Source organism: Orbicella franksi, chromosome 2 (genome assembly GCF_964199315.1).
Source record: "Orbicella franksi chromosome 2, jaOrbFran1.1, whole genome shotgun sequence".
Lineage (NCBI taxonomy): Eukaryota > Metazoa > Cnidaria > Anthozoa > Scleractinia > Merulinidae > Orbicella > Orbicella franksi.
Window position 1 is genome coordinate 35,907,419 of NC_138146.1, and position 26,725 is coordinate 35,934,143.

Genomic DNA, 26,725 nt, shown 5'->3' on the forward strand with positions numbered 1-26,725 from the left:
GGTTAATAACTAATAAAATTGAGTTTTTTTTTAATGTGTATGTCCGAAAAGAACTCAAAGTAAGGTATGTACTCATTAAAGCCAATATCGTGAGAGATATATACTTTTTGCTTTTAAACATGTAAAACAGTATAAGTCAAATTGTGTCACTGACTTTACTGCTCTTTACTGGAATTTCTTTAAATTAAAAGTTTAAACAACTTGTGGTGGTTTTTTTAGTTTATCTTTGTAAACACCAGATTGTCTTGTTCTGCAATGATTTCTTGTCTAAGTTAATTTGAAACCAAAATTGAAATTACACAAGACAAAAGTACAGGACATTAATTAACAATCTCAACACTTCTAGCCGAAAAATTTGTCGGACCCCTCAGTAAATTCTGAAAGGCTCGATATTAAAATACAATGCTATATGACCTATACCAACAAAATTGCAACCTAACGATTTCGAAACAACATTTGCTAATTAAGTCTTAATTCTCACTATTAATCAGGTTATATCTGCTCTCGTTACACTGGATAATCACTCTATGTCAAGTAACTGTAATAGGACTCGGTTCACTCATGGTTTACGTTGTATACAATTCTATCGTTTTTCGTAAATAATTTCGCCGTATAAATCTCCAATACTCTAAATATGGTCGCTCAATTTCTAATATTCCGTTGTGAAGCTGTTTCATTCTTTATGTAATTCTCCAAGGTTTCTTATTCTTCACCAACCACAGAAAACCTTCTCAACCAATGTGACTTTGCCAATAGCATCTCTTAGGCACTCGCAATTTCACTAAAGACATGCAGCCAAGCCTCCTCGCACACAGAGGAAAAATGGGCACCAGTCCCAAACTCTTAGAATACTCTTGGACCCAGTTCATTTACATGGTGGCATAGCTCGGTCGCTGTAAGAAAATCAGCGCTGTCGATATGGCCACAGTTGCAATGAAAAGCAACAGAAAGAACCTGTCTATAACTTTAGCGACTGATTCCCACTCCTCCTTCACTTCTTCTTCTTTTTCCTGTTCTTTTGCTCTTTCAGTGAGCACATTGATACCTTCCAAAAGCTTGTCTTGCGAAGAAGGTACCCTATGTCGGATGTTGTTGTCATTCACAGAGTTAATGAAGTCTCGGGACGTTAGCACCTTATCGCCGACCTTCGGCGCGATGACCAGGACATCCTTTGGACTTCCGTCCAGTTCGAAATTGTTTCCGTTGTGTTCGGGTAACATTGGGCTATACGAGTGGATGTTGGTTGGGTTAAATCTTCGCTGTGGCTTTTCCTTAGGTCGGGTTACACGAAGAATCGGCGCTAAGATATCGATTAGTATAACGCGCACCCACTGTGGAACTTCGGAGCTCGGTCCTGTGGCTTCGTAGATGTTAAGAACGAAACAAGTCGCGATCAGTGCCAGTCCTATTTCCACCATAGAGGCTACGAAGAATTTACCGATCAAGGGAGTGACGTCAGAGGTTGTCGGTGTGTTCTCAGCGATCATAAGCATGAAAACAGTCATGGCTAGCAGTGTGGTGATCACAAGCGTTACTCTCTCTCCCGTGTTAGGCGGTAAAACAAAGGTCAGCAGTGCGAAAGCCGTGATGAGAAAACAGGGAACGATCAGATTGTTGAAGTAGAACAGTACCTTTCTTCTGATGTGTAGTGTGTAAATCACATTCGGATAAGGCTCTGGGCAGCAACTGAGTAGAGAAGCACAAAACAGGCAGTCTAAGAGATTACCCTATTTATATGTAGTACTGATCAATTTAGTGCGTTAAGTATTAAGGCTCGACCGAAGCTTATGTCGGTATACCGCTATGTTTTACCTTCGCCCGGGTCCTCTGGGGCGAGAACATTTTAACTGTATTTTTCTGGGCTGCATCTATTAGCTTACTACAGCACTGTCAGTAAGATGGCTAATTCAGTGAATTAAGTTCCAACATGTTAGGAAGCTTAAAGCAAACCACGATGGCAACGAAAACGTCACCAATAAAAGGTTTAATGAGCAGACCAATAGCTGTGCACGTGCGTTTTAAATCTTTCTACATTTCGTAGCCGCCCTTTGCAGATCAACAACGAGAAATGACCTGAAGTTCTGCGTATTTTGGAGAACTGAGGCCACGACCGCAACTCTTTCATATTTCTCTTGGAATTGATCACTGGCATTACATATTTAGTGTAAGCAAGTTTTTAAGACCGATTGACGTACAGTGCAGATTCAGATAGGTTAAATATAAATCCATTTTTTGTTAGGCGTCGTCCTTGGCAAGGTCCCTGACACCGCATAATAGATGACAAGTCTTGTAGTTTTCTTTTACTTCTTAGACTTAATTCATATTAGTTTCTCATTCATAACTGAGTGATGACTGCGGAGATGGAACCGATCCTCACCTGTACTTAACAATAATTCTTTTGACGGGAGCTTCCACCATTTGAAACTCTCCGCTCTTCATATAAGAGGCCAGATCAACTGACGTGCTAGCGTTTAGTAAGTCCACTCGGAGTCCGTCATATGTCCATGAACCGAAGTGCAGATCACATTTCTGGTCATCAAATGGAAAGAACTTGATATCGATGGCGCAGCGACTCCGCAGAATTGTTGGAGCATACCTGCGAACAAATAAATAACCAATAAGAAAATGCGAAATCACAAAGTTATTCCTACCTTCCTAAGGAATGTACTTGCTGTGGTTTTACAGCCGGGAAAAGCGATACGGTCGCATAAGACACGTATTTGAATTTCTCTAAAATGCAATATGTACATAACCAATAATCCCCCAAAAAATGAAACCAGCGATGAAACACTCAATCAGATTTTTTTTTTTTGTGTCGTGTTGCGTGTCAGTCGAGGCCCGTAATTAAAAATATGTTCCCCCTACTTGACCAAACAAGCTTCGCCAAAAAAGGATTTAATTTATTGATGTGAATCTGATTTCCACTCTCCTCCCCAAATGACAAAACAAAAATAAATAAATAAATAAAAATAAAAGATATACATTCTGGAAATGCAAAATTTGATAACATGGCAACAGAAAAAACAAACAAAATAAGCAGTTACGCGAGCACTTTCACGTATTCTCTTTCCAAAATTTTCCATTTTTTATCTCAATATTTTGCAGTTCTTGATATTCACCTCCGGAAATTATACTACAAGACCCTAAAACCAGTGAATCTCAGCGCATATTCTATTTGACTTTTTCTCGCAGAATATTCGCCGAGGTTTCAATTTACCATCTCAAACTCATTAATAATTCATCAAGTTTAAACAAAGGAAATCATGACCGTGATGATGTTTAGAGATCTGATCTTAATTAGCATAGATTTTTACGATTTTAATTCTTTGTTTTCTCTTTAGTTTTAGTTTCGATTGAGAAGATATACTCAAGACAGTGTTTCACTACATTTCCAAACACCTCGAAGCTCGTCAAAAATACTCCGCTATGTGTCGCACTTTCAACTCCCTTCTCGGTGTTTGGAAATGTGGTCAAACACTGTCTTTCGTGTTTGATATATTACTTCAGTGTATAGCTGGTCATTATCAGAGGGGTTTTCAACTGAGTGTAATCAAAGTAATCATTCTAGTCAAAGGACACAAACAATTCAGTGAACCAATCAAAACTAGAAGTAAGTACAGGTAGCTGACGCGAAGCGCGGGAAAACGAGTGCGAACGTTTGGTTCTGGATTTACTTCTGATTGGATGAATAAAGTGGCGCGAGTTTTTTCAGCCAATCGTGTAGCGCAGTTGATGCAAAACCAATTACTTTTCGACACTCAAATGAAAACCACTCTAACACCAAGCTGTCTGACAAACTAAAAGTGCTTTAACCTCACCAGGTGTTAGTACCATCGCTTGAAAGTATTACCCTGGTCTTAAATTGGTCCATGTTACCACTTGTTATTCCAGTATTCGCACTGGAAAAAACAACATCACAAGCGTCAGTGAAACAGTTTCGACGGAGGAAATTCCCAAGACTAAATATGTGATTTATCGACCCTCATCATATTCTTTCATTAACGCGTTAGTATAAGGATTAGCAAAGGCAAGATACACGATGAGATGTTGATAATTACCACCCCTTTGTTGGGAAAATTTCTTAACAAAAGGCGCTACTTCGCAGCACCTTACTGAGCATGCGTGTGATTGCTACTGCTTATGGTAATGTATGCACTAATGAAAACCAGCTTTTAGTTCCTGGATTTCAATTTGAAAATGTACTACTGGTTTTCTTCACTGCAGATTACCGTTATTGTTTCTTACGTACTCGTTTGTGGCAAACTTTGGGGTTTGTTATGGCCAACAAAGCTAGTTTGAAAAGGAGAAGCTGTTTTATGATTGTTGACAACTAAATTTTAAAAAGTTGTTATCAACGACTTTAAGCCTCTTCTCTGCAGAGTCCCTCTTCGTGCGGCATGATTTTCCCGTCGTCTGCAACATTGATTAGGTTGCACCGGGGAATTAATAAAGCTGACCTGTTTCAACAATTGTGACGGACCCTTTTATTTGTTTTCAATAACATCATGTTATAGTCAACCAAATAGCCTTCCTAGGTTTCGTGATCTTGTTATTATAAAGCGATGTACTAACTTGTTATACAACACGATGTCTGGAAGCCAGACCAGTTTAGGATCCACATTGATTGACTTGATTCCACCATAATGAGACGAATTCCAACGTAGAAGATGATTGTTCCATTTCTAAGGCAATACAAATAAAATAAACAGTCAGCCATTCCCGCCCTCTGTGTTTACACTGAAGATGTGTTATCTAGATACGAATGGACAGGCGATTCCCAATTCTGATTTTAAAGCCAAAAAATAAGTCACAGCTGGCTTTTCTAACATTCATCAAATACCACCTGGGTTTTATACCGGTCTTCATTGCGGCTAGAGGGATGTATTCACTCCCCCTGGATATGACGTTAGTCTATGGCAGTGTTACCTCCACCCCCATATTAAATTCACTCATCATTCATTTATACTTTTTGGAGGAGAGCGGCGCTATGAGAGTTAAGTGTCTGGCCTCAAGAACACAACCGCACACAACCCGTAGGTAAAGTGGCTCATCAGGCCGGAGCTTATCCCGGTCTCAGTAGCATGAAGCGACAAGGAGTATTTCTACCCTCCCCCCCCCACCCCTGGATGGGATGCTAGTCCATCGCAGGGTTACCCCCAGCTTTAAATTCGCCCGCACCCATTTATACATCTGGGTGGAGAGAGGCACTGTGGGAGAAAAGTGTCTTGCCCAAGAACACAACACAATGTCCCGGGCCAGGGCTTGAACCCAGACCGCTCGCTTCGTAGTCGAGCGCACCAATCATGAGGCCACTGCGCCTCCCACATATATATTGCACACAACCGTAGCTAACATTAAAAGCGCCGAGCCTCCCAGTACCGCGGAACTTACACAAAATCATCATGACATATATTTTCTCGAAATCCCCAACCACACCCCTAAAATGAAATCAATCACTTACTTGTCTTATCCACACGTTACTAACAAGAACTTGATTCTTTTCATCCTGTAGTAAAAGCATTCCCGGAAGAAGAACAGTAATTAAGAGGTAATAATTTAAACTGTATAGGAAATTCCTTTCGGATGACCTGATGTATTGCTATTGGAGGTATATGTAGTAAAAAAAAGTCTCAAAACTCTTTTGGTTCTGGCTGATTACTTACCAGTTCGACAAGCTGAGTATAAGCAATGCCAAAAATAACTTTGATAGCAGCATTCTTGTTCTTCACTGGCCTGACTTCCTTGCTGTAGTTGTCGCTGTGGAAAAGATCGTTCACCAGCCTGAGCTCGTCGTCATCGCTTTTGGTGACTGCGTCTGTCAACAAGAGGTGCCGTGGGTTAGTTCATTTAATAATGGCATATTCAGGCTGAATAATCCTATTAATTCGTCTAATATATCGTGTGACGAACTGCAGAAGTGTTATGCCGTAAGATAATATGACTTGACTTGACATGACACAACACGACACGGAAATAGTTCATGTCATGTTACGTCACGGTATGTCATGTCCGCCGTGCCATGTTATATTACGTCATGTCATGTATTGCTGTTTCATCTCATATCATGCCATGCCATGTGATATGCCATTAAGCGACGACCTGCGCTGTAGAGATAGGAACGATAAATACTCGTATTCTTTTGAGAAACCACTCCTTATTCTAACTTCAATGGCAACCTTAATCAGTTGTCACCTCTTACTCCCATAAAGGGCGCAGCTTAGGTATATAACACCGAAGTGTTTCAAAACCTGATTTGATCAGAATTGATTTTCTTATAAGCCTTATTAATGCAGTCTGAGATTAGTTCAAACGTCGAGATCCTAACCTTCCGAAGTCATGCTTAGGTTGAAGAGATCCAGTTTAATAGAACCCCAGACATCCCCTCACCTACCCCCCTTTAACCCCCCCCCCCCCCCAGAAAAGAAGCGAAAATGGCCGCCACATTAAAAAAGAGAATGAGCCGGCGGCATTGTTGCGTTGCCAAGTTATTGCGAAGACAGTGGAATAACAAGCTAAACCACAGTATGCAATTAATAGTGAACTCTCTCTCTCTCTTCTCGTAAATCCCGCAAATATGTAGCAATTATCTGCAAAAAGGATTCCTATGAATATTTGCAGAGAAAAATAAATAAAATTTCGTCATTCTTTTGTGAGGCGCGCGTAAGTTAATATTCCAAATTTCGTTTCGTGGACTTAAAATTGAAACAGAGCTGTAAGGTCTATTTTGTTATTTCTGCACAATGTAAACTTATGGTAATTCTTGTCTTGTGTTTTTATAAAATCGATCAATTTTAATTTGAAAGCGATAAGACATCACCGCTTTTCATTTACTGAAAGTTAATTCAAATTGAAGAAATTGGTGCAAAAAGCTTCGAGACTGTATGGGTGTTAGTGAAAAAGGTAACCCTCTCGCGTCTTTGCTTAAGAGCCAATTAGAAATACGGTTGTTTCGAAACCAAAATAACTGTCTGGTAATAACAGTAAAATATGTTTTATGTGTTCAAAAATTCCTTTCCTTCAGTAGTGGTGATAAGATGCTCTGACTCTCTAGCGAACGTTTCCATTTACCGCTGAGTGCAGCCAAGTTTACATAATATAATAAAGTTATCAAACGCGGCATTTAAGAAAATGAGAAAAAATGAAAATTTACCTAGGCAACCTTTCGTAACAAAAACAATGTAAATTTGAATGAGTCTCGCCACTATTCAACAGTGGAAGCGAGTGTTCCCAAACCAAGTAACATCAACGGGAGTTTAAACGACAAGAAATTAAAAAGAAAAAGGTAAGCAGAAGGTAACTATAGATTCAGTGGTGTTAAAATTTCTTATCGGCGTAAAAAGAAGAGCTATGAGTAATTCCGTGTTTCTTTTCCAACGAACAAAAAAAAATTTCCATTTGGAATTTTAATTCAGCGATGAACTAAGTTTAAGACTGAGAAGCAGCGGGAGAGGTTGACGCGCGGAACGGTATTGATACAGATCTCGACTGAGTAAAGCGATTGAACGATATTATTATGCGTCTGTAAAGACAAAAATAGAAATACTTGGCGAGTAACAACAGGCTTGATTAAAACAACTTCACCTTAACTTCATTTACAAAGTAGAAAACACTATCAACAATCTGTCCATTGACTCCTAGCTCATGTCTTAGCGGCATAGACAATCATGTTACTTTGTGAGAATACAGGACCGTCGCACAAGCTTACGTACCTATTATTGCTATGATGAAAGCAAAGTTGAAGAACAACTGCAAACCATACCGATACATCTCGCTTGTCCAAAGTGACGATACCCTCGAAAGCTTCAAAGTTAACTTGGCAATCTGTCAAACGGGGTTAGCTTGTTCTTGACAGACGAAAAGCAATTTGTATTTTCGATATTGACCCACTGATTATTAAACCACCGGTTCCGTGGACCTTAATCAGACTTGAAATCGATGCGAATAAATTGGTAACCGCAGGAGTTAATGAGTTACGTCACGTTCTAAAAACACACCATAGAAGCGAGCGCGTGTTAGAGTACAGTGACGCGATGCGTTTGTCCGAAAGGAGTTGTAAAAATAGACTCTGTTGAAGAGACAATGATCTTGTTATGATATTTCTTGCACACTGCTGTGCTAACTTACGCCATACTCCGCAGTGAGGAAGGAATTCATTAAGTATTTATTAGATGATGGTCACTCTGTTTTTTCAATGGAACCAGTTTACGCTAATTTTAATCTCTTTTCAATGTCTCTTAATAACTCCTCTTATCTGGAAATGAACATGTTGCAACTGACGCACGTTTTTACATGTTCGTCTTTTTCGGTTATGAGAACTTAACAGAACGTCTTAGATATCGTAATAGAAATTGCTACTCCGAGGAGCGGGCAAAGAAGTTTGATGTATAATTTCACACATCAGCTTCACAAAATACACGATAAAAATACTCGTGTGAAATGTTGATGGAAGATTCGCTATGTCACTAATGAAATCATTTTACTTGTGTTTACAATTTAAAAGATAGTTAATGAACTAAGGTAAACAGCCATATTGTAAAGAAATAAATTCTGCCCTCTTTGAAAAATTTAGTTTACAAAACAATATATAAAAGATAGAAAACTGTTCTGTATAATTTACAAGTTTTACAAGCTTGTAGCGACTTTTCAAAGGCAAAACGAATGATCGCTTTCACAATAGTTTGCAAAGACACCATCACGCCTTAGTCTGTACTGTGAAGTCCATAAATGTTTAAGGTTGAAATGAACGTTCAGTAAGACGAGACATTCTAATTTTAATTTATCATATACGCCGTTGCTTAGAAATGAAACACCAAAAAACTGTTTAGTACTGAGGGAGGATTAAGTAGCCAGAATGGAAGACGTGCAATGTGTTAATTCATCGAGAAAAAGAAGACAGGACAAGTACGTCTTGCAAGTTACTAATAAGACTTGGAGCAAAAGAGAGCCAGTTTAATCTCGTTTGAGGGCAAATGATGTCATTTCTAGCGTATTCTCGACTCTTTGTAAAAGATCAAAGCAAACTCTCCTCTACGAGCCACTCGTGCTCTCTTCTTCACGTTTGATCCAGCCTTAAGGCATGTGAAATTTCCAGGATGAACCTTTAAACACTATGTTGGTGCACAAGGAAGAACAAGCGAGGTCTTTTACGTTCTCGACCCCAGAGCCTTTGCTTTCTTGACAGTGTGCGAAGGCTCTTGTTCTCAACGTCGGTCATGCACAAACGAAAAAGGGCTCTGGGGTCGAAAATGCGTCTTCATAACAACTTAAATAAATGCGCATGCGCCATTGCACACCTTTTGTTTTACCACAAAGAAGGGCAAACGGGCTACTTTTCACCTATATATCTGTGACTTATAAGACAATAGCTATGTGGTCAGTAGAGAAATCCAGAAACGTAGCTATCCGTCCTAACCAGTGAGCGAGCCATAATGATGCATGGTTAATGGGTGGTTACGTGAGGAAGCGAGCGAGTGAATAGTAGGTGTCGTACAACTCCCACGGTCCTCAATATCCTGCGACATTCTACGCTGTTTAATGACCCACTTATCGTTGGCACAGGGATTGACAAAATCAAGGAGTAGCTGTGGAAATATTTCAATTAAAGAATAGCGAGTACAAAATAGCAACTTAATTGACTCTGAAGGTGAGTTCCGCTCAGGTTGTCGAAATCCATCGACGACGACGGCAACGAGAACGTCATCAAACAAAAGGTTTAATGAGCAGAACAATAGCTGTGTAGTGCGTTATAAATCTTTGTACATTTCTTTGCCGTCCTCTGCAAAACAAGAACGTAAAATGACCAAGTTCTGCGTAGTCTGAGGAACGCGAACGACGACGACTAATTTTTCGCTTTTTCATTTGGAATTGAATGCTGTCATTGCATATTTAGCCTGAGCACGTTTTTAGAGCCATTGGCGTACTGAACATATCTAGGCAATTGCAAATTTCGCTGGTAAAATATAAATTCATTTTTGACTAGGCGTCATCCTCGGCTTCGGCGTCGTCCTTGCTTAAGCTCCCTTGTGCAACAGCACAACAACTACCCTCACCCGGACGATCACACTATACGAATCAAACTAGATGTCAGAGTACATCTGCTACACGAAATCACGAGTGAGTTATTTTGGCAAAGGGGGCCAAAAACCACATTAGAAGATATAGGGTGCTTACCATTTAGCCAAAATATCCGGAAATTTCGGTTGAAATTTAAATGGAACAGTAATTTCCCGGGAAATCCGTTCGAAAATTGTAGACTGCCTCATGAGGTAGTCCTCTTTTTCCGTTCGAAACGGAACAGCGGGAATTTCCTTACCATTTGCTACATTTTCAAGTTTCCAGTCTCTACGAGCAAAACAATGATGGGAAATCGAATTGTAAATGGTAAGCGCTCTGATTTCGTTCGGGTGGTTTGCTGATTTTTTTGAAAAACCCTTATCATTATTCAACGACGAACCGGTTTATTCTGACAAACTGACAAGTGGTAAGCACCCATGGTATCACTTATTTCGAAAGTAGATGACGATTATATAGAGAAATGTGGATACTTTAAATTTCGACAGTGAAGACTTCTGATGGCCATAAGAATATTATTTAGTAATTAACTTAATTGAATGGTAATTAATTATATGCGCTTTACTGGTATTTGTGTAAAATTTAAAAGTGTTATTTTCGAGATTTTGGACTTTCCTTGTCGTCCCTCAAATTCAGCCTTAGTATGACAACTGGAGATCGAAATTAGCATGAAATACTATTTACTTATTTATTAGTCAAAAAGCCAGGTATAAATAAGGACAAAATCCAGAAATTCTTTTACATTTCACCTCTTGGGTGATAATCATTTTTCACACAAGGAACTGGAAGATAACCGCAAAAGGAACCCTCTGCACTGAATCTGATTATAGAAAGAAGAAAGCAATGCAAAAAAATAAATAACATCTTGTAAGAACAAAGTGATTCAAATTTCTGAACAAACATTATTGCATTAGGAAAAAAAAACGTTTGTTTTGTGTCATTATTGGTCCAAAGAGCAGAAAAGCAAGAGGAATATATTTTTACAAGCATTGACGTCTTCGAATCTGATCCATCGGTTGTTGTCTTTTGCAGTGCGTTACGGCTTTAAAAACAAAATATGTTTTCATTCATACCTCGTTTTACTTAGTAACACTTCAAGATTTTGCATGAATGGACTAAAAAAGTAGAAAATAGTCATGTGTTCTTCGGATAAAAGTACAAGAGATCGAGGCGTTACTATCATTTTCTACTATCACATTCAACGCACATGTTAACAGCTGTACTTCAAGCGAGATATCAAATGGGTATACCTTGTGGTTTAGAGTTGTTTATATTGTGTCTTTGTAACAAAGTAAATACCTTGTTAACAATTTTTTCCCGGCCAAGTATTCCTTCTCAGTTATTTACGGGCCATTAGTCAATAAAATCCTCGATATTTAAAGACTCAGTCGATAACATACTTTTCTTTGAAAATCAGCTGAAACGAAGGTCTCATAACAAGGAACATGACGTTTTATTGCTATTATTAATTGTTGAAGGTTGTTGTTAGAGACAAGCTTTCTAGAAATCCCGGGGTTAACTGGGTTTTAGGAATCGACTGAAGATAAATTCCAACACGGGAAGTTTTGAGCTCTGTTATAACTTGAAGTTTCAGTTGTTAAAGTTGCGCGGACAATGCTATGGATTCACTCATTGCGAAATCTCGTAAAACTCACATATACGACATTTTTCCCATAGGAAGCTGACATTTCATTAAACATTCATTACGTTTAATAAACACATGAGTCGTGTGTAGGCTTGCTAAGGGGAAAAAAGTTCATATGTTAAAGCTTTCCGACTCAGTTTGTAATTCACGGTAACCTCAGTGGATGAAGTCGTCAGGTTAGAACTTAAAACTAAAATGGAGAGCAAATTAAAATGTAACAAACTGCTAAACAATACAGTTTCGTACCCAATGTGTCGTTGTAAGCCGGTGCCTTCGATGGAGTCGTCGCCAATTCCTTTGGTCGTTGAATGACTGATGTTGACATCGTGTTGTTTATACCATCTACACTTTCACTGTTGGTTACGAGACCATATCCTTTGCCTTGCATACCAAGCCACATTATAGTAATGAGGAAATGCGACAGGGAGACGCCGTGAAAACCACGACGAACTCCTTCCAGTGTCATTGTTAAGTCGTGAATACAGCCCTCGGCGTGTTTTCCAATAGAACTGATTAATGATAGAGTAGGGGAACTGGGTGTATCGGAAGTATCGCACCTGTTTTGTTAAAGCACTTGGCGCGCAAAGATGTGACTGTGTTGACAGCAACTTGAGAATGCTTGTGATTGCTGGTTGATTACTGATTACACCAATCACGCAGGATCTTATTTATTGATCTAGTTAATGCTATTATTTATCACTTTTGAGGTGATTGACAAATGGATAACGCTCGCCAAAAGACGACCATGAACTGCGAGAGGCGAAGTAAACAAAAAAACAAGTTAAACTAAATTCAAGTGAAAACAATCCAAAGCAGAAAATAAATGGTCGGTTATCGTTGCTTGTTGATTAGCTCAAACGATATCATTTTATGTATCGGTTCTATTCGACATTATCCCGCCATGAATAATTTCAGATTTGTGTTTTTTCCAATGCGTTGAAGGTGGAAAAGTCTGGAATCAAACGTATCTCAGTTATTATCATAAACTCGGCATGGAGCCCAACACGGATGTTTATCAAGATAACGCCGCTCGAGTCATGAGAATTTTTCTTAAAGGAAGCACCTAAGAATACGTTTCATTTTATCACAATAGCGTTTAAAGTTTGTTCTCGAACAGACCACAGTATCTGGCTAATTCACTGGGTCATAAATCATGACATTATTTTTGATTTGCATTTGGAGTTTTCAGCCTACACGTTTACAAAGTCGTAAAAGTTAAGCTAAAACCTAAAGCCGTTCAATTTCAATTCTTTTCATATTAAACAACCTGCCAACGAGAATACCAGTTTTCAATTTCTCGAGGCAACCGTAAAACGTTTAAGCTGCGCTGTTGAGGTGATAAAGCGTTATAGTAATACATATCTTATGTTATCTTGCAAGACTGAAGATTGAATTCAAAACAATGTATGCTGTATTTTGTACTTAAAGGCAATTGCATCCACACGGCATCAATTGAAGCCTCTTGTAATCCACTGTATTGTTCGACGCACGGTTGAAACGAGAATTTTGTTTGAAATAGACGGCTTCGCATGCTCATAGCGCTTAATTGTTAATAGCGAAAAATTATTTTTCCGATTCCCCGACGCGAGGCCTGCATTCACGACGTCTACACAAACACTGGAGACAGCAAAGCGACTTTAAAGAACAAACGGTTCATTGGAAGCAAAAATGAATACCTGCATGAAATGCCAACGTTATAATGCATGCGAGAGACAGGAAGCCCGCCATTTTCTTCCCGGAGGCGTTCTCTTGTACGCTGGGTTTAGTCACCTGTTTTGCAGAGAGAAATGAATAATTAAATAGACGTGTGGTACGATATTGACAAAATTCACAATACCTCCTAGTTTGGTTAATTTGAATACAGACCATGATTTGAAATCAGCCGGATACACAAAACAGCGACGAAAATTAGCAGGTTTTCTGAAAAGAGTTATCGTGCTATCGATGTTGCACAAATGCAATTATACAGTATATGACATAGCGCTCATATTTGCGCTACAGATTTTTTAAAAGCGAAGAGCTCTCTTTTTAACGGTACGAGTCTTCGCCACAAAGGTGTTAAGAAAGGATTATTCAGAAGAAATTTACAAACGCCCTCTTACTTCAAACTTTTTATTGTTACTCGCGGTCTCGAGGGAGGAATACATGATTGTAAACCGGACGAAGTTTTTTCTTTTGTCTTGTCAACACACGACCACGCTTATTTCAGTACAAAAATCCTTACACATAAACATTGCTCAAATCAAACGCCCCCTTGAAATTTTCCAGTCATACATACAAGATAACAAATGACATTTGATATGGAGAGCTTTGAACATAATAACTTCGCAGAGCTCAAAATATCTCTCATTAACTGTGTTTGTTTTGGTGTTTTATATTAGTTTTGATTGATTTTTTAACATCTCTCTCAGCAGTGGTTAGCTGGCCAGAAAACAAACCTTTTTGAAATTAGCAATTGCTCCATGGCTATAAAACGTTCTATCGTAAAAGTATACAACAACAAAAAAATACATTCTCCGATCAAGACGAAGTTTTTACCCTCCATGTTTGGTTGTACGCCAATTAGGGTTACAATGGGGGTATTCTGATCAAAACGAGGCTAGCATTTTGGCTTAATTCAGACCAGTGTGAAACAATATTCTGAAAGCCAATTATTTGGGCATCGAAAATTGTTTCAAACAAATATCTTCCTAAAATTTTGTTTTTCACAAGGGAATTGCACATATGGGCTACATTAGAATAGAAATTGAAAACTTTCAAATTAACGACAAAAATAAAATCGGAAGTGAGAATTTAATTTGGTCTTGACAAGTGTTGGTGTGAGCCTGGATCTTTGCCGATATAGCTGCATGGTGAAAGGCTTTGTTACTTTTGTCTTATAGCTAATTATGTCTCCTTCATCGATCACAGATCTGAAACATAAACATTATCCGTGCTTCAGAGTTTTAGAGCGAGGATGCAAAGTTCATGTTGCCCAGCCTTCTCGGGTTGAGTTATTTCCGTCTGAAACATAAAATCCTTATTTTACTAAACTTATTTATTTCACTGTCTAATTAGGCTTGTTTTACCCACAGTTAATTCTTTCATCCTGAATTGACAGACTAAATATCGTTTTATTTGCGTAATTTTAATTGGCTGTGTATATTCCACCAAGAGGCCAAGAGGCATAATTCAGTCTTGTGGATAAACTTGAACAAGGTGTTTTTTGCCTCTGTTTATACACATCTTTCCACTGAGTAAAGACAGGCCACAAAACCGGTCATATGTCTATAAGAAACTTTTATTTTGTATTTAACAACGACCTTTAACACAAAAGTGAACATCGTCGTAGAAATGATCATGATGGCGGCTAGTCCTTACCATAAAGCGTTAGACAAATAAATGGATTGGACGCCTAAACGGATTATACATTAGGCCCTATTATACAAAACATGCAGCCGCAATGTCTGAAGTCTCAATTATAGTTCAAAATGCCTCTTTTGCTCTTCCAAGTTTGTCATGGTATGTTAACAATAGTCTTTTTCTGATGTACCGAATTAAAGAACAAGAAAGAATGATCTTTTTTCACGATTTCCGGGAAAAAGGAGTGTTTTCCATTCAACCAGAAATTCCAAAAGTAACGAAACGGAGGCATACTGTACGGGAAATTCAAATAGATTTTCGCACGATTTGCGCCTGTTTTGAAAGCTCCGAAATTTTAGATTGAATGGAAAGCGCCCTATTTCTTTCGTTATCATATAAACGCCCTAGCCCTAGAATAATTACAGCAAAAGCCACAAAATGATATTTTTGGAAGTGCGGATCTTTTTTATTACGTGTTCATCGACCACAAAACCAGATACTATTTGTAGGTTCTACGGCCTAAGTGGGTTTTTTCGAAACTTGGAGGTTGAGATAAGCATAGCTACACACACGGTCAGGGGGAAAGTTAACGTTAGTGTTCAAGTCGAAAAGCTAGTGCTATACTTACCAAAATCTCAGCGTTGATCACTAATCAATTATGACTTAATCACTCCTTCAAAATGAAAAAAAATAGCTGCTTTAGACAGGAAGTCAAATACATCAATTGGTCTGACCTCTATCTATGTGGCTGTAATTCTAGTGTGGGTGCACTGTCACCCTTTGACGTCATAGATTTTGAAACGTTGCTCGCCTAGAGACCTCTGGGAAATATTTTCCTCGTTAGAACTCATGTGAACTCAAGTTAGCCAATGAGAGCTCGCGCTGTTCGGGAAACATTCCGGCTCTAGACCCTATTCATAAATGGCTGCCACTTTAAAATTCTTTTGTATGCATTTAAATTAGCCCAACTAAACTCGTTTGAGAGTAAAAATTCTTTTGAATTATCAACTTAAAAACGAAGTTAGTTGGGCTAATTTTAATACTTACAAAAGAATTTATTGGCAGCCATTTATTAATAGGGTCTATATAGCAATGATAATTACCAAGAGAGGTTTCCAGTGGCTGCATTTGGAAAAAGTAACACCAAATCACCAAATGTGGCCTTTGCACGACTCGGCCACATGATACAAATCGACCATATGCAAGGTAGCAATTTATGCAGTGGGGCATCAAGAACAAAGCAACTCGCATCAGTTCAGCTTGACTTTCCTTTGTTTGCCTGTCCCACTGCGTGACTTGTGGCCCAGCATGGTTGATTTGTACGATGTGATCGGTCGTGCCAAGGTACTACTACGGTGAAATTCTAAAAATAGAGCCAGGCACAAGGGCTCTTAGTCATACATTTTAGTAATCAGATAGTTCATGAAGCAGATTACACAGCTGGTGAGGGGCGGGTTTGTGTTCGTATTTATTATTCAGTCAATTATATATTGTAATGGCTCTTTTTAAATCTGCTGATAAATTGATGCGTTTCTGGTAACGCGCGCGCGTAAGGTAATCATTTATCTACGTTTCTCGCTTCGCTTTGGTGAAAATTTAACTGAAACTGTTTTCCAAACATGAAGGTAAAAATATTTCTACTCAACAACAACAACAAAAAAAAACTGTTTATTTTGTGGAATGAATTGCAATTCGCTGAATTAATTCGTATGCGGTCCTTCTTCGCGGTCCGTATTGCAAAATTCGGACTGCTGAGGGAGCCAATCAGAATTTTCCTTTTACATGTAATCGCGGACCAGTTCAGCCATATAATAAATCTCATTAGTAGAATTCTAGTAGTATACTAATGCAAATGCTGTTATCTGATTGGCTGAGCCATTGCACAACATCAGCCATTAGTGTGCAGTGGCTTGGTGTGGTCGACAAAATTGCAACGTTTCCTCGTTTTTCCGAAGTCTTGAAAGAACATTTAGAAATAAATGGATAATTAATTTACCGAGAAGACTAAAAGGAGGACATTTACGGTTTCTTGAATTAAACAAGCTCGAAATTTTTGAAAGCTGAAACTGATAAGATAAGTGCGTGTTCACAACTGCAAATGTCAAGGGACAATTCAGTCCGCGCCAATTCTCTAAACCGTTAAGTTTAATACTAAGACCAGAAATAATTGGAATCATCATTTAAAGTAAATCTCAGTTAGAATTCTACCAAAACAATTAGATTATTTGCTCTCGATTTCCATGAGGCGATATTTGATTCGGCCTTCGGCCCATTCTCGTCCCCAGAGCCCACGATCCTTCTGGCCTGCGGCAGGGATCGAGAGCTCTGGGCTGGTCCAACACCGGAAGTCCGCGATTCACGGACTTCCCGTCAAATCTGGCAAATCTGATTGGCTGAGAATACGAAACTAATACTCTGCGCATGCTCAGAAAATCGGGTTCGGCCAGAGCTCTCGATCCCTGTCGCAGGCCAGAAGGATCGTGGGCTCTGGGGACGAGAATGCCTTCGGCCTCATCAACTATTACCTCATAGAAATCTCGAGCTCATAATCTAGTTGTTAATTATGGCATTTGGTTAGGACATGCAAGATGCTCCATTAGCAAACGGTGACTCTATGTACAAACGCAAATTTAAGCGGTGACTGCGTTGACGCAACACAAATTAAACAAACACAAATTAATTTTCCTCGATTCTAGTTTAAGATTGTATAAAATTGGAAGTTACTTTTTTTCTTACAAGTAACATTTTTAAAAGCTTCTGTTTTATGTACTCAAAACTGTCAAACTACTTATTATGCTTCCATTTATATTAGGTTAAAGACATTTTGTAATTAAGGAGGGTCCACTTAAGAAAAATTCAAACTGAAAAGATTGCAGTGTGTTAATAGAATTTTTCAGCATGGTGCTTTTTCAAATGTATGATCAAAACCTCCCCGCTGGTACATTTTCAAAAGATTTCCCTCTCAAAACAGGTCATCTTTGTGGATAGTAAGAATGCCCAGAAGGCTAAAACCTTGCTTGGACCGGCAGAACAGAAAAGATCTAGTTAAGAGTTGTTGCTGCATAAGTTTTACACATTCAAAGCAACATTTGGCTCTGTTGTCCCAGCTCCGTCTGCGTGAGCGAGCACGCCTCATTCATATTCAGTGTGTCCCTCTTCGAATTTGGTTTTGATTGGAGCTTGTCACCACTTGATGGCTTTCAGTTAAGCATAATACAAACATTAGCGACAAGAGCCGAGCACAACTAGCCACGTCAGTGAAAGTCAACAATATAATTTTTACAGAATTTTTTTCTGCCAGGTGCCCTGCAAACCTCATTTTTTGTGTAATAAACGACAACCGAAGTGTCTTATGGCTCGAATTTAAGCCTTCATTAAAAATGAAGTTTGCTTTATTTTCTTTGATTTTAAGCACACACCATTTTTTTTAAAATTTGAACATAATTTATAACGAAGACGATGAATATTCTTCCAAAAGTTTTTTTCCTTTGCCCGTGTGTTCTTTAGATAAATGCAGGATGTTCGATCTCTTGAAAGTGTTAAATTTCAGTTAATACTCTTGTATGCATTATGTCCAAACAAATATAAATCGTTTACAGTCCGCTATAAAAGCTAGTCACTCGCTTCAATGATAATAAAAACCACGGATTAAAAGTATGATTCACTCACCGTCTGCCAAAGGATCAAATCAAACTATCCAACTGAAATCTTGAAACCTCTCCAAGTGATTGAATCTGAAAAGCACAGAGAAGTGGTGGTTTGTCTTGTGAGATAAACATCTCCATTAAATGTGAATATAGGGTTATGCCTTGAAACGTGCCGAATTTGTTACCTGTCCAATTCAAATTAAAACTCGTTCAAAGGTTTCTCAATGCTGGCATAAAACCAGCAATACTCTATTTTCCCGCCTTGACAAACCTGTCTAGAAATGTCCACGAAATCGCTAAGAATCAAGATTGTCGATGAATAGTCGCTCTCGGCCTTGTAGTTGTTTAAACCTTTTTTTTTGACACGCACCCAGCGGTAGGCGACTGATGCCTTGCGGTTGCTGGTTAATTTCGCGCCAAAAACCAATCGGCTGTTGAATTGAAGAGATTGTTTTGTCTTTAGATTCCCATCTTATTTATTATAAGACGAGAAGTCTATGCCAATATGTATTATATTTTTTTGTCTCTTGTCTCTCTTGTCTCAACTTTAAAAGGTGAAGGAAAGTAGCCAAACTACGTCGTTTATCTCTTTGGTTCAAATCCTTGATATCTCAGAAAAAACTTCGTTCAAGAGTTGGCGTTTAGGCTTAGGCTCTTCCCACATAATTGTAAAACATTTAAATTGTTTACGAATGTGGACTGGAATAAACCTTTGTTTAAGCTATTATATGTCACTTTGTTATGTAACACATGTCTAAAATTTGCAACATTGCAAACTTTCCAGTGCGAAAACTTCCGAGATTTTATGGCTATTCAAAGCTACAATAGAAATGTTGCGAATTTCGGTTGTTTACGTGGTTGAAGTTTAGCCTCTGATCGAAGAAAAACTTTTCGACTGTATATTGCGGAGCGCTATCAAGAAAAATAAATTTTTTCGATTAAACAAATGTTAATAAACCGCACTGTCTTGTAATCGCATGATACGCGCCTAGCGAATTCTTGAGGCAATTTGTATCGTGACAGTTCACTAAGCATGTAACACAACTCATAACAACTTCATGTTGCCATTTATTAACTTTCGAAAAGGTGTTAAGGGGTTAATTTCGATGTGTCTCTGTGATCTCCTGAGCACGATGATTATTCTTCCCTTTCCGAGTTAGGTTCTATTCAACTTGACCAGGAGTCTATCTGCTATCAAAATAAATCCACCCGAAATTATACGTCATGTAATGTGTCTCGAGGAGTCATTGGGTTTCATTGGCTGATGGTTAAGGTGGGCATGCAATGTTTATGAAGCAACAGTTTCAAGTTCGACTTCCTTGTCACGAATCTAGCTCCTCTTTGCCGGATGGATTTAAAGTATAACGAAGATACCATTGATTAAACTTGGTCGAAAGTTTGCCGAAGGTACGTACTGTCAAACATAAACTTGGTGCGACGGATCCTTTTTTCCCAGAGCGTTCTGATGAACATTGTCGCAATTTATCTCGAACATTTTCTCGCGCTTACATGTGAATGACAGGCAATTTAAAAGATAACCGATACTAGGACTGTCGAAAACCTTTCACACTTTCAAATATTGAAGTTTTATTGATGGTAAATTGCTGTCATAGGCTGGTATTTCTCTGGAAGACATATTCGTGTTGGGCGCGCTATCAGCTCTGAATGAAAAAAACTTATAAAACGTTTAATAACCCATTCAAATGACAGAGGAGTTTGTAAAAAAACAGCCTGCATAAATTTGTTCCAAAAAAAAACAAAAAACAAAAAAAACACGCAAAGATATTCTTTCGCTTTCATAGAACTAAAAGGAAAGAAGTTAAAGAGTGCTTTAATATATTATTGTGACTTTGTTATGACTGAACATACGGTTTGTTTTCGATATATCAAACTTTGTAAATTCCCCTCCATGAGAGGAAAGCACCTGCTTGAAAACTGGTTTGAGAAATTATGTAAATATGGCAATTACTGAAAGAAACGTGCAAAAAGGAAACAACCTTAAACTTACCCTGGATATCATTTTAAGATTTGTAGGTTCATGAAACCAGAAAACACTGTTACATGTTAAGACGAAATCCGATAGGAAATCGAGCAATTTCAGTTTTTATTGAACAAAAACCTTGCACCAGAATAATTTTAAGTATGTTACTGTCCTTTTTGTATTTGTTAAAAGCTAAGGATATAAATAGTTGCTTGAAATGAAAAGAAAATATGTTATATATATATTCACATGGGAACGCGAGGAAATAGATCAAAAAAGTTCCACGGGACAAACTGCGCAAACAGAGGCAAAATTTCATTATCAATTTCATTTCACCAGTACGTTCAAGTGTTTCATATGAACTCCAAAATTTGTTTTTGACATCTGGTGTTAGTAGAAATGAATTGAGAAGATATTGAAAACAGCCACACGGAGGTTTGCAATACAAATGATGCAAATTATCCTGGTACAAAATTTTTGTCCACTCGTTATTCGAACTTCTGGTGGATTCTCTCTTAAGTTTTCGATCACCTGGTATGTATATGCAAAATTCCATGGTTCCCTCTGGAGTCCAGACGTGCCTGTCACTTTTGTATATCATTGATCATTTTATTATTTCACCTTAAAGTACCTTATTTAGCTTAAAAGCTACCGATTATAAGAATAAAGCATTTGATCAAACCCAGGAAAAACATCAAAAGGCTAACATCTTTTAAGGGGAAATATAAAAGTAGAAACGCTGATTTTGTTGCAGACCTAATAAAGCAATAGTAAAACATTTTAGTATTTTTTTCCTACACTGTAGATTCAAACTGTTTTTTTTTTCATCAGTGAGAACGCTTGTACGCATCTGTATTTTCTTCATGTGATAACATCTCCTTTCCTTCTAAGGAATTGACAAAGTACTTCACATTTTGATGCGAGGAAATGAGATTTCTTCCACAGTACTTTTTGTTTTATGTGTTTGAGGCTGTGTTGTGATGTACACTTGGTCGAATGCTTGCAAATCTTGAAACATCGATACGCAAAAGATGAAAAATGAAACAAATGATTACTTGTTTCATTTTTCAAAGTGGCTTTAAGAGCGCTCATTTTTTCAAGCCAATAATGTGTTCACGAAAAGGTTGCGCAAAACATTTTACCATGAAAAAGGAAGTGACAGACTAATTATTCACACCATTACCACTCCCTTTTCGAATTTAGTAATGACCGAGCTGGCTTGCTATAAAAACAGTTTGATTCGGAGTTAAAATATATAAATTGTTTTAAAAATATTGGTCTCCCATAGAGACTGAGAAGCTTTGCATCAAATTGCGGGAATATCAGCTTTCTTAAACACTAATTAAATGCTTATGAGCATGTGTAAGCAATTGTAAGGGACGATACGACGTCAATAGGCGAAAAATGGTAAACGACGCAAATAATTACTAATCATGCAAAACCATGCACGAATATTAAGGTGGGTACGTGTTGAAAGAATTTACTGTCTTAGTATGACTAAAAAATTCTAATATAAGCTTAAGATGTATGGTTGATGGTAAAACACAATTCTGATCTAGTGTCTGTCAGAATATCAGAATTTCATTTGCTTGGTAAGTTCCTTGGTGTTAATGTCCAGTTCATATCTTGTACTCCTTGATAGTAGCCCTGTGCGTTATTATTTCACAGAACAGGCGCCCTGGCTGATTTGAATTTTGGCAAGCAAAATAAAGGACAATGTTTTATTTAAATAATCGTTCTGCTAGCTGGGCGCAATCAGTTTATATGAGCGGAAATCGTTGCGTTGCCAAAATATACAAACAAGGTTTTCAATTAACTCAAATTCGACTAACCTTGTTAAGTTGAACGAGGCTCTCCTAACTTTTACTCGTCGCTGCTGATGTGGTTTGTGTTCCCTATCTTGATATTATATAATTAATAGAAATCATTACATTTCTATAGCGCCAATCCACCACTTATTGCCCGAGGCACTTAATAATAAAAAAGAGAAAAATTTAAATATTAAAACTGGCTTTATTTAAATACGTAAGTAAAATGTTTCAATAGTAACTTTAAAAAATGTGTGCTAAAAGGTTCGTTTAAATAGATACGTTTTCAAACATTTTTTTTTTTCAAAATGAATTCCTTATGTTACACGGAATAGTAATCCACGGTCTGCGCTGCTACTGCAAATTGTTTGGGGGTTGAAAAAAAAAAAAAACTAAAAAATAATAATAATAATAAAAACTGCTCCAGGTTAGAGCTCCTATCATTTTACCATTACTTTCTTCGTTTTTCATTCATTCGGTGCATTCGGTGAAATTGGGACCGTGGAAGTTTATTGGGTTTTAATTAGTTTGAGGACGATCTGTCGAGACAACCCGCGTGTAGTCTTCTTACAAATAGGTCATATTCGTATTCCTGGCCGAGTAGCCTGCAACTGAGGTTAATAGGGCGAGTCTTTTCAAATGCAAATAGCAGTTATCTCTTTTTAATGATATTCCCCCGTTTTTAACACAAAAATTGTCCGGCTTTTTCGTCTGAATCTCAATTTTCTTAATGTACAGCTATCCTGCTAAAAATAAAATCAAGCCAACTTATGTGGTAAAATATCAGGCGTGAAATAATAACAGAACAATTATTACTGGAGATTCTAATTGACTGATTCCAATTTTGGACACGGCACTGTTAAAAATATTGATTAAACCTTAGTTGCGTTATTTCAATCAGGTAAAATTGAATGGTACAAATTTTATACCACAGCAATAAGAATGATGTAAGGAAATAGAGCAACTTTCCTTCAATAGCTGATAGTCTGGTGTTTATTGATATCTAGAGTAATTTGTATGGAAATTTGTATGGAAATTTCATACCTCAGTCTCTCTCAAGTTAGCTAAACAAGAGCGAAAAAAATGTCAAAAAGGACTACCATGGCAATAGACACTTCAAAATTATACGACATAATAACATTGGCGACAATTTAAGGTCGGCGCACACGAGGGGACTAGTCCATGCGACTAGTCCCTGCGATTAGTTCCTGCAACTAGTCGCGGGGACAAGTCCCGGGAACAAGTCCCGGGGACAAGTCCCATCGTGTGAACTGGCCATTTTTGCTTCAAAATCTAGTCGCAGGGACTAAAATTTGGTCCCTGCGACTAGTCCCACGAATTCAAACTGGTTTGAATTTTTGGGACAAGTCCCTGCGACTTGTTGCTCAAAACGCTTCGTGTGAACTGTTCGTGGGACAAGTCCCTGCGACCAGTCCCTTCATGTAAACTCTTCAGGGGACTAGTTGCAGGGACTAGTCGCAAGTACTAGTCCCCTCGTGTATGCCGACCTTTACTCCTTATATTGGCGCGATACAATAAACAAGTAAAAAACCCAGGATTGTAAGAGTAATTTGTTACCCATGATTTTAACAGGTAATAAAATGATATGCTTGTAAAATGACGAAATAATTTCACTTGCGTTTTGTCCAAATGCTAATAGTTTCCTTCGTTCTAAGGACATAGAGGCTAATTAGACCTAGAGGAAAATTAGTAGAATTTTGGCAAAACGCGCTTGAAATTATTTCCTAACCAGTTCACTCGTCGCCATTTGATTACCCATGCATATTCGCGCATCATGAAAACAAAGACAGGACATTAAATTAAAAGAATAAAATGCTGGCCGTTAGATTCTTTTATCCTATTGTCTTGTGCACTGTGGCAAATTTCAACTGAGCAAGTTCCTTTTTCCAGTTTTGTTTTTTTCACGATAGAGAATCAGAAAACTGTTTTCATGGGAATCACAGATAGGGACCTTTTATCCCCCTCGTCCAAGCCTTACAGGCTTACGAACAAAGAAAAGTTCAGGTCAGATGGGATTAGTAAGCGTACTTCGCACATACTTCAAAAATAACCATAATTTATAGAGAAGTGCTTAGGAACCAAAACGTTTTTTCTTTAAAAGAAGGTAGTTTACTGTTATTGATGGTAACTTTAAAGGACGATAAGGTTAATTGCTCGCAATAAAAAGCTAAGAAAAGTACAATAGGTTTGAGCTTTTACATCCCAAGAAAGAAAAAGAAAACTAATTACAATTTTCGGCACACTTTGAGGTCCATATAGAGGACTACATTGCATCGTGATAACTATCAATTCCAAGTTTCTCAGTTTGAAATAATTCAGAGCACCAAAGATGTTAAGAGAGAGAGAGAGAGAGAGAGAGAGAGAGAGAGAGACTAAAAAAAAATAAATAATAATAATAACCCAAGATTTCGGTTAAGTTTTGGCCATCGTCACTCTGGCAGCCAATAATAACTGATTACACAGTTTAACCGTTGCCGTCGCAAATTTCGTTTGCGGGTTGAAGTTGCACTGTTGCTCATTTCTTCGGAACAAAAATTGGCTTTATCTGCCGATATATTATCTCGATCAAACTTCTCAGGAAAGTGTAGATGCATGATAAGTAGAAATAACTGAATTAATGCATTGATTACCACAGAGACGCTTATTGTAATTCCACTGTCATTTGATATGGAAAAAAAAAACAATTAGATGATTTTAAAAAATGTTGCCAAGAATGTTAAACGTTATCAAGTAAGACTAAGTGAGGCTTGGATTTCTCAGAAAATCTAATTAAGAAGCGACTTATCTGTTGCAACATGTTTTTTTATGATGTCACGAGTTTTCTGCCGCGAACTGACTTCCGCAGCGGCTGTCCGGGTGATAGAACTTGGTTATTCTACAATCTCCAAGTTATTAAAAAACGATTGGAAAAATCCTTTTGCTTTTCATAAAGATTAACAAATTTAGCATTACCTTTGTTCCTTACTGAACGGTTTCCTCGTTATCAATCCCAATCTTCAGTGGCTCAAAAGTTACCGAGTTGTTCATAGTCCAGTAGTATTTCGTGTTCTTCTCGGCTGTGATCTTCGCGCGAAGTAACCGAAGGCTTTCTTCGCAACTCGCCAGGGAGTCTATCTAAGTCATATTTCAAAAGAGTCTTTGATTACTTGGTTTTGTTCTGTTTTAATGTGTGGCTGCCAATAAAAAGGTTATATTTATAATTGAAGGCATAAACGTCTTTCTTGACACTAAGCTCTACTTAATTAATTTTTGGGTTTGCTGAGCTGGGAGTCAATCAAGCAAAACGCAATTAATACGAACCTCTTCTCAAAGTAAAGACGGTTTCTTGCGTTATGCTCATGCGAATTTTAATAACATTTCATTGTGGCTTATGTTATTACAGTAAAGTCACACACTTGACGCCGTCGGATGTTAAATTGAAAACTAATTGATGATACGTTTGCTATAAGTCTAGTACCAATTGTCTTCAATATAATGCCTGTCAAATGTTGATTCCTGTTTTATTTTTGTACTCTATCGTATTAAAATGTACATGAGTATGATTTCCAACCGAACTCAACTGCTGTTTACATTTGTTCTTTTCACCATGTAGTAATTATTACGCTTTGTTTACACTCACAACTTAATAATAATATGATGGTCAAACAAGGCAAAATCCCAGAGGGTTCCATCGTTATCGACTTTGTATTAAACACTTCTTTGTTGACGAACCTAGGTATTGTTTGCCTTGAGAGTCAATAAGCGTTGCAAATAAACGGCCAGAAGACGTACAATGCACACTTATAAGCTCGCTGTGTCTGACATCGGTAACGACAATTCCATGTTCTGTTATTTGCAGTGAAACGTCGACGTGTATGGTCAGGCATGTCTTGGAAGACCAGCTAATTGGTTAAACGAACATATAACTCGATTTAGGACGACTGGATCTTTCTCAAGTAAGCAAGACAGTGATAACCAAATTTCGTACTTCTCACGACCGGAATATAACGGGCGTCACACGCAAGGTAGATAATAGTTAAATGCATACAAAGACAAGAAAGCCAATACAACTGTCGAGTGAGTCAAAAGACGCTTTAACACAGACCGTTTTAAATGCAAATTGGAAGACTAATTCAAACTTTCACCCGAGAATCTCAACCAACTGAGTGACCGTGAATTATCAAATTGTTTGCTAAATAGATGTTGGCCAGCTACATGCACAGAATGTGAG

At 37.9% G+C, this 26,725-nt stretch overlaps 1 protein-coding gene across 1 annotated transcript; it reads right to left on the bottom strand.

Moving 5' to 3' along the window:
* Positions 1–104: 104 nt before the first annotated feature.
* LOC145479609 (neuronal acetylcholine receptor subunit alpha-2-like) lies at positions 105–25,604 on the bottom strand. The gene is made up of 10 exons (XM_081458017.1): positions 25,468–25,604; positions 18,728–18,792; positions 15,687–15,731; positions 13,393–13,486; positions 5,664–5,815; positions 5,462–5,506; positions 4,573–4,682; positions 3,819–3,899; positions 2,378–2,596; positions 105–1,686 (listed from the first exon to the last, which is right to left on the bottom strand). The coding sequence occupies exons 4-10, from the start codon at positions 13,442–13,444 to the stop codon at positions 870–872; spliced, it is 1,476 nt and encodes a 491-aa protein (XP_081314143.1). The 5' UTR covers positions 13,445–13,486; positions 15,687–15,731; positions 18,728–18,792; positions 25,468–25,604; the 3' UTR covers positions 105–869.
* Between the last annotated feature and the right edge of the window lie 1,121 nt (positions 25,605–26,725).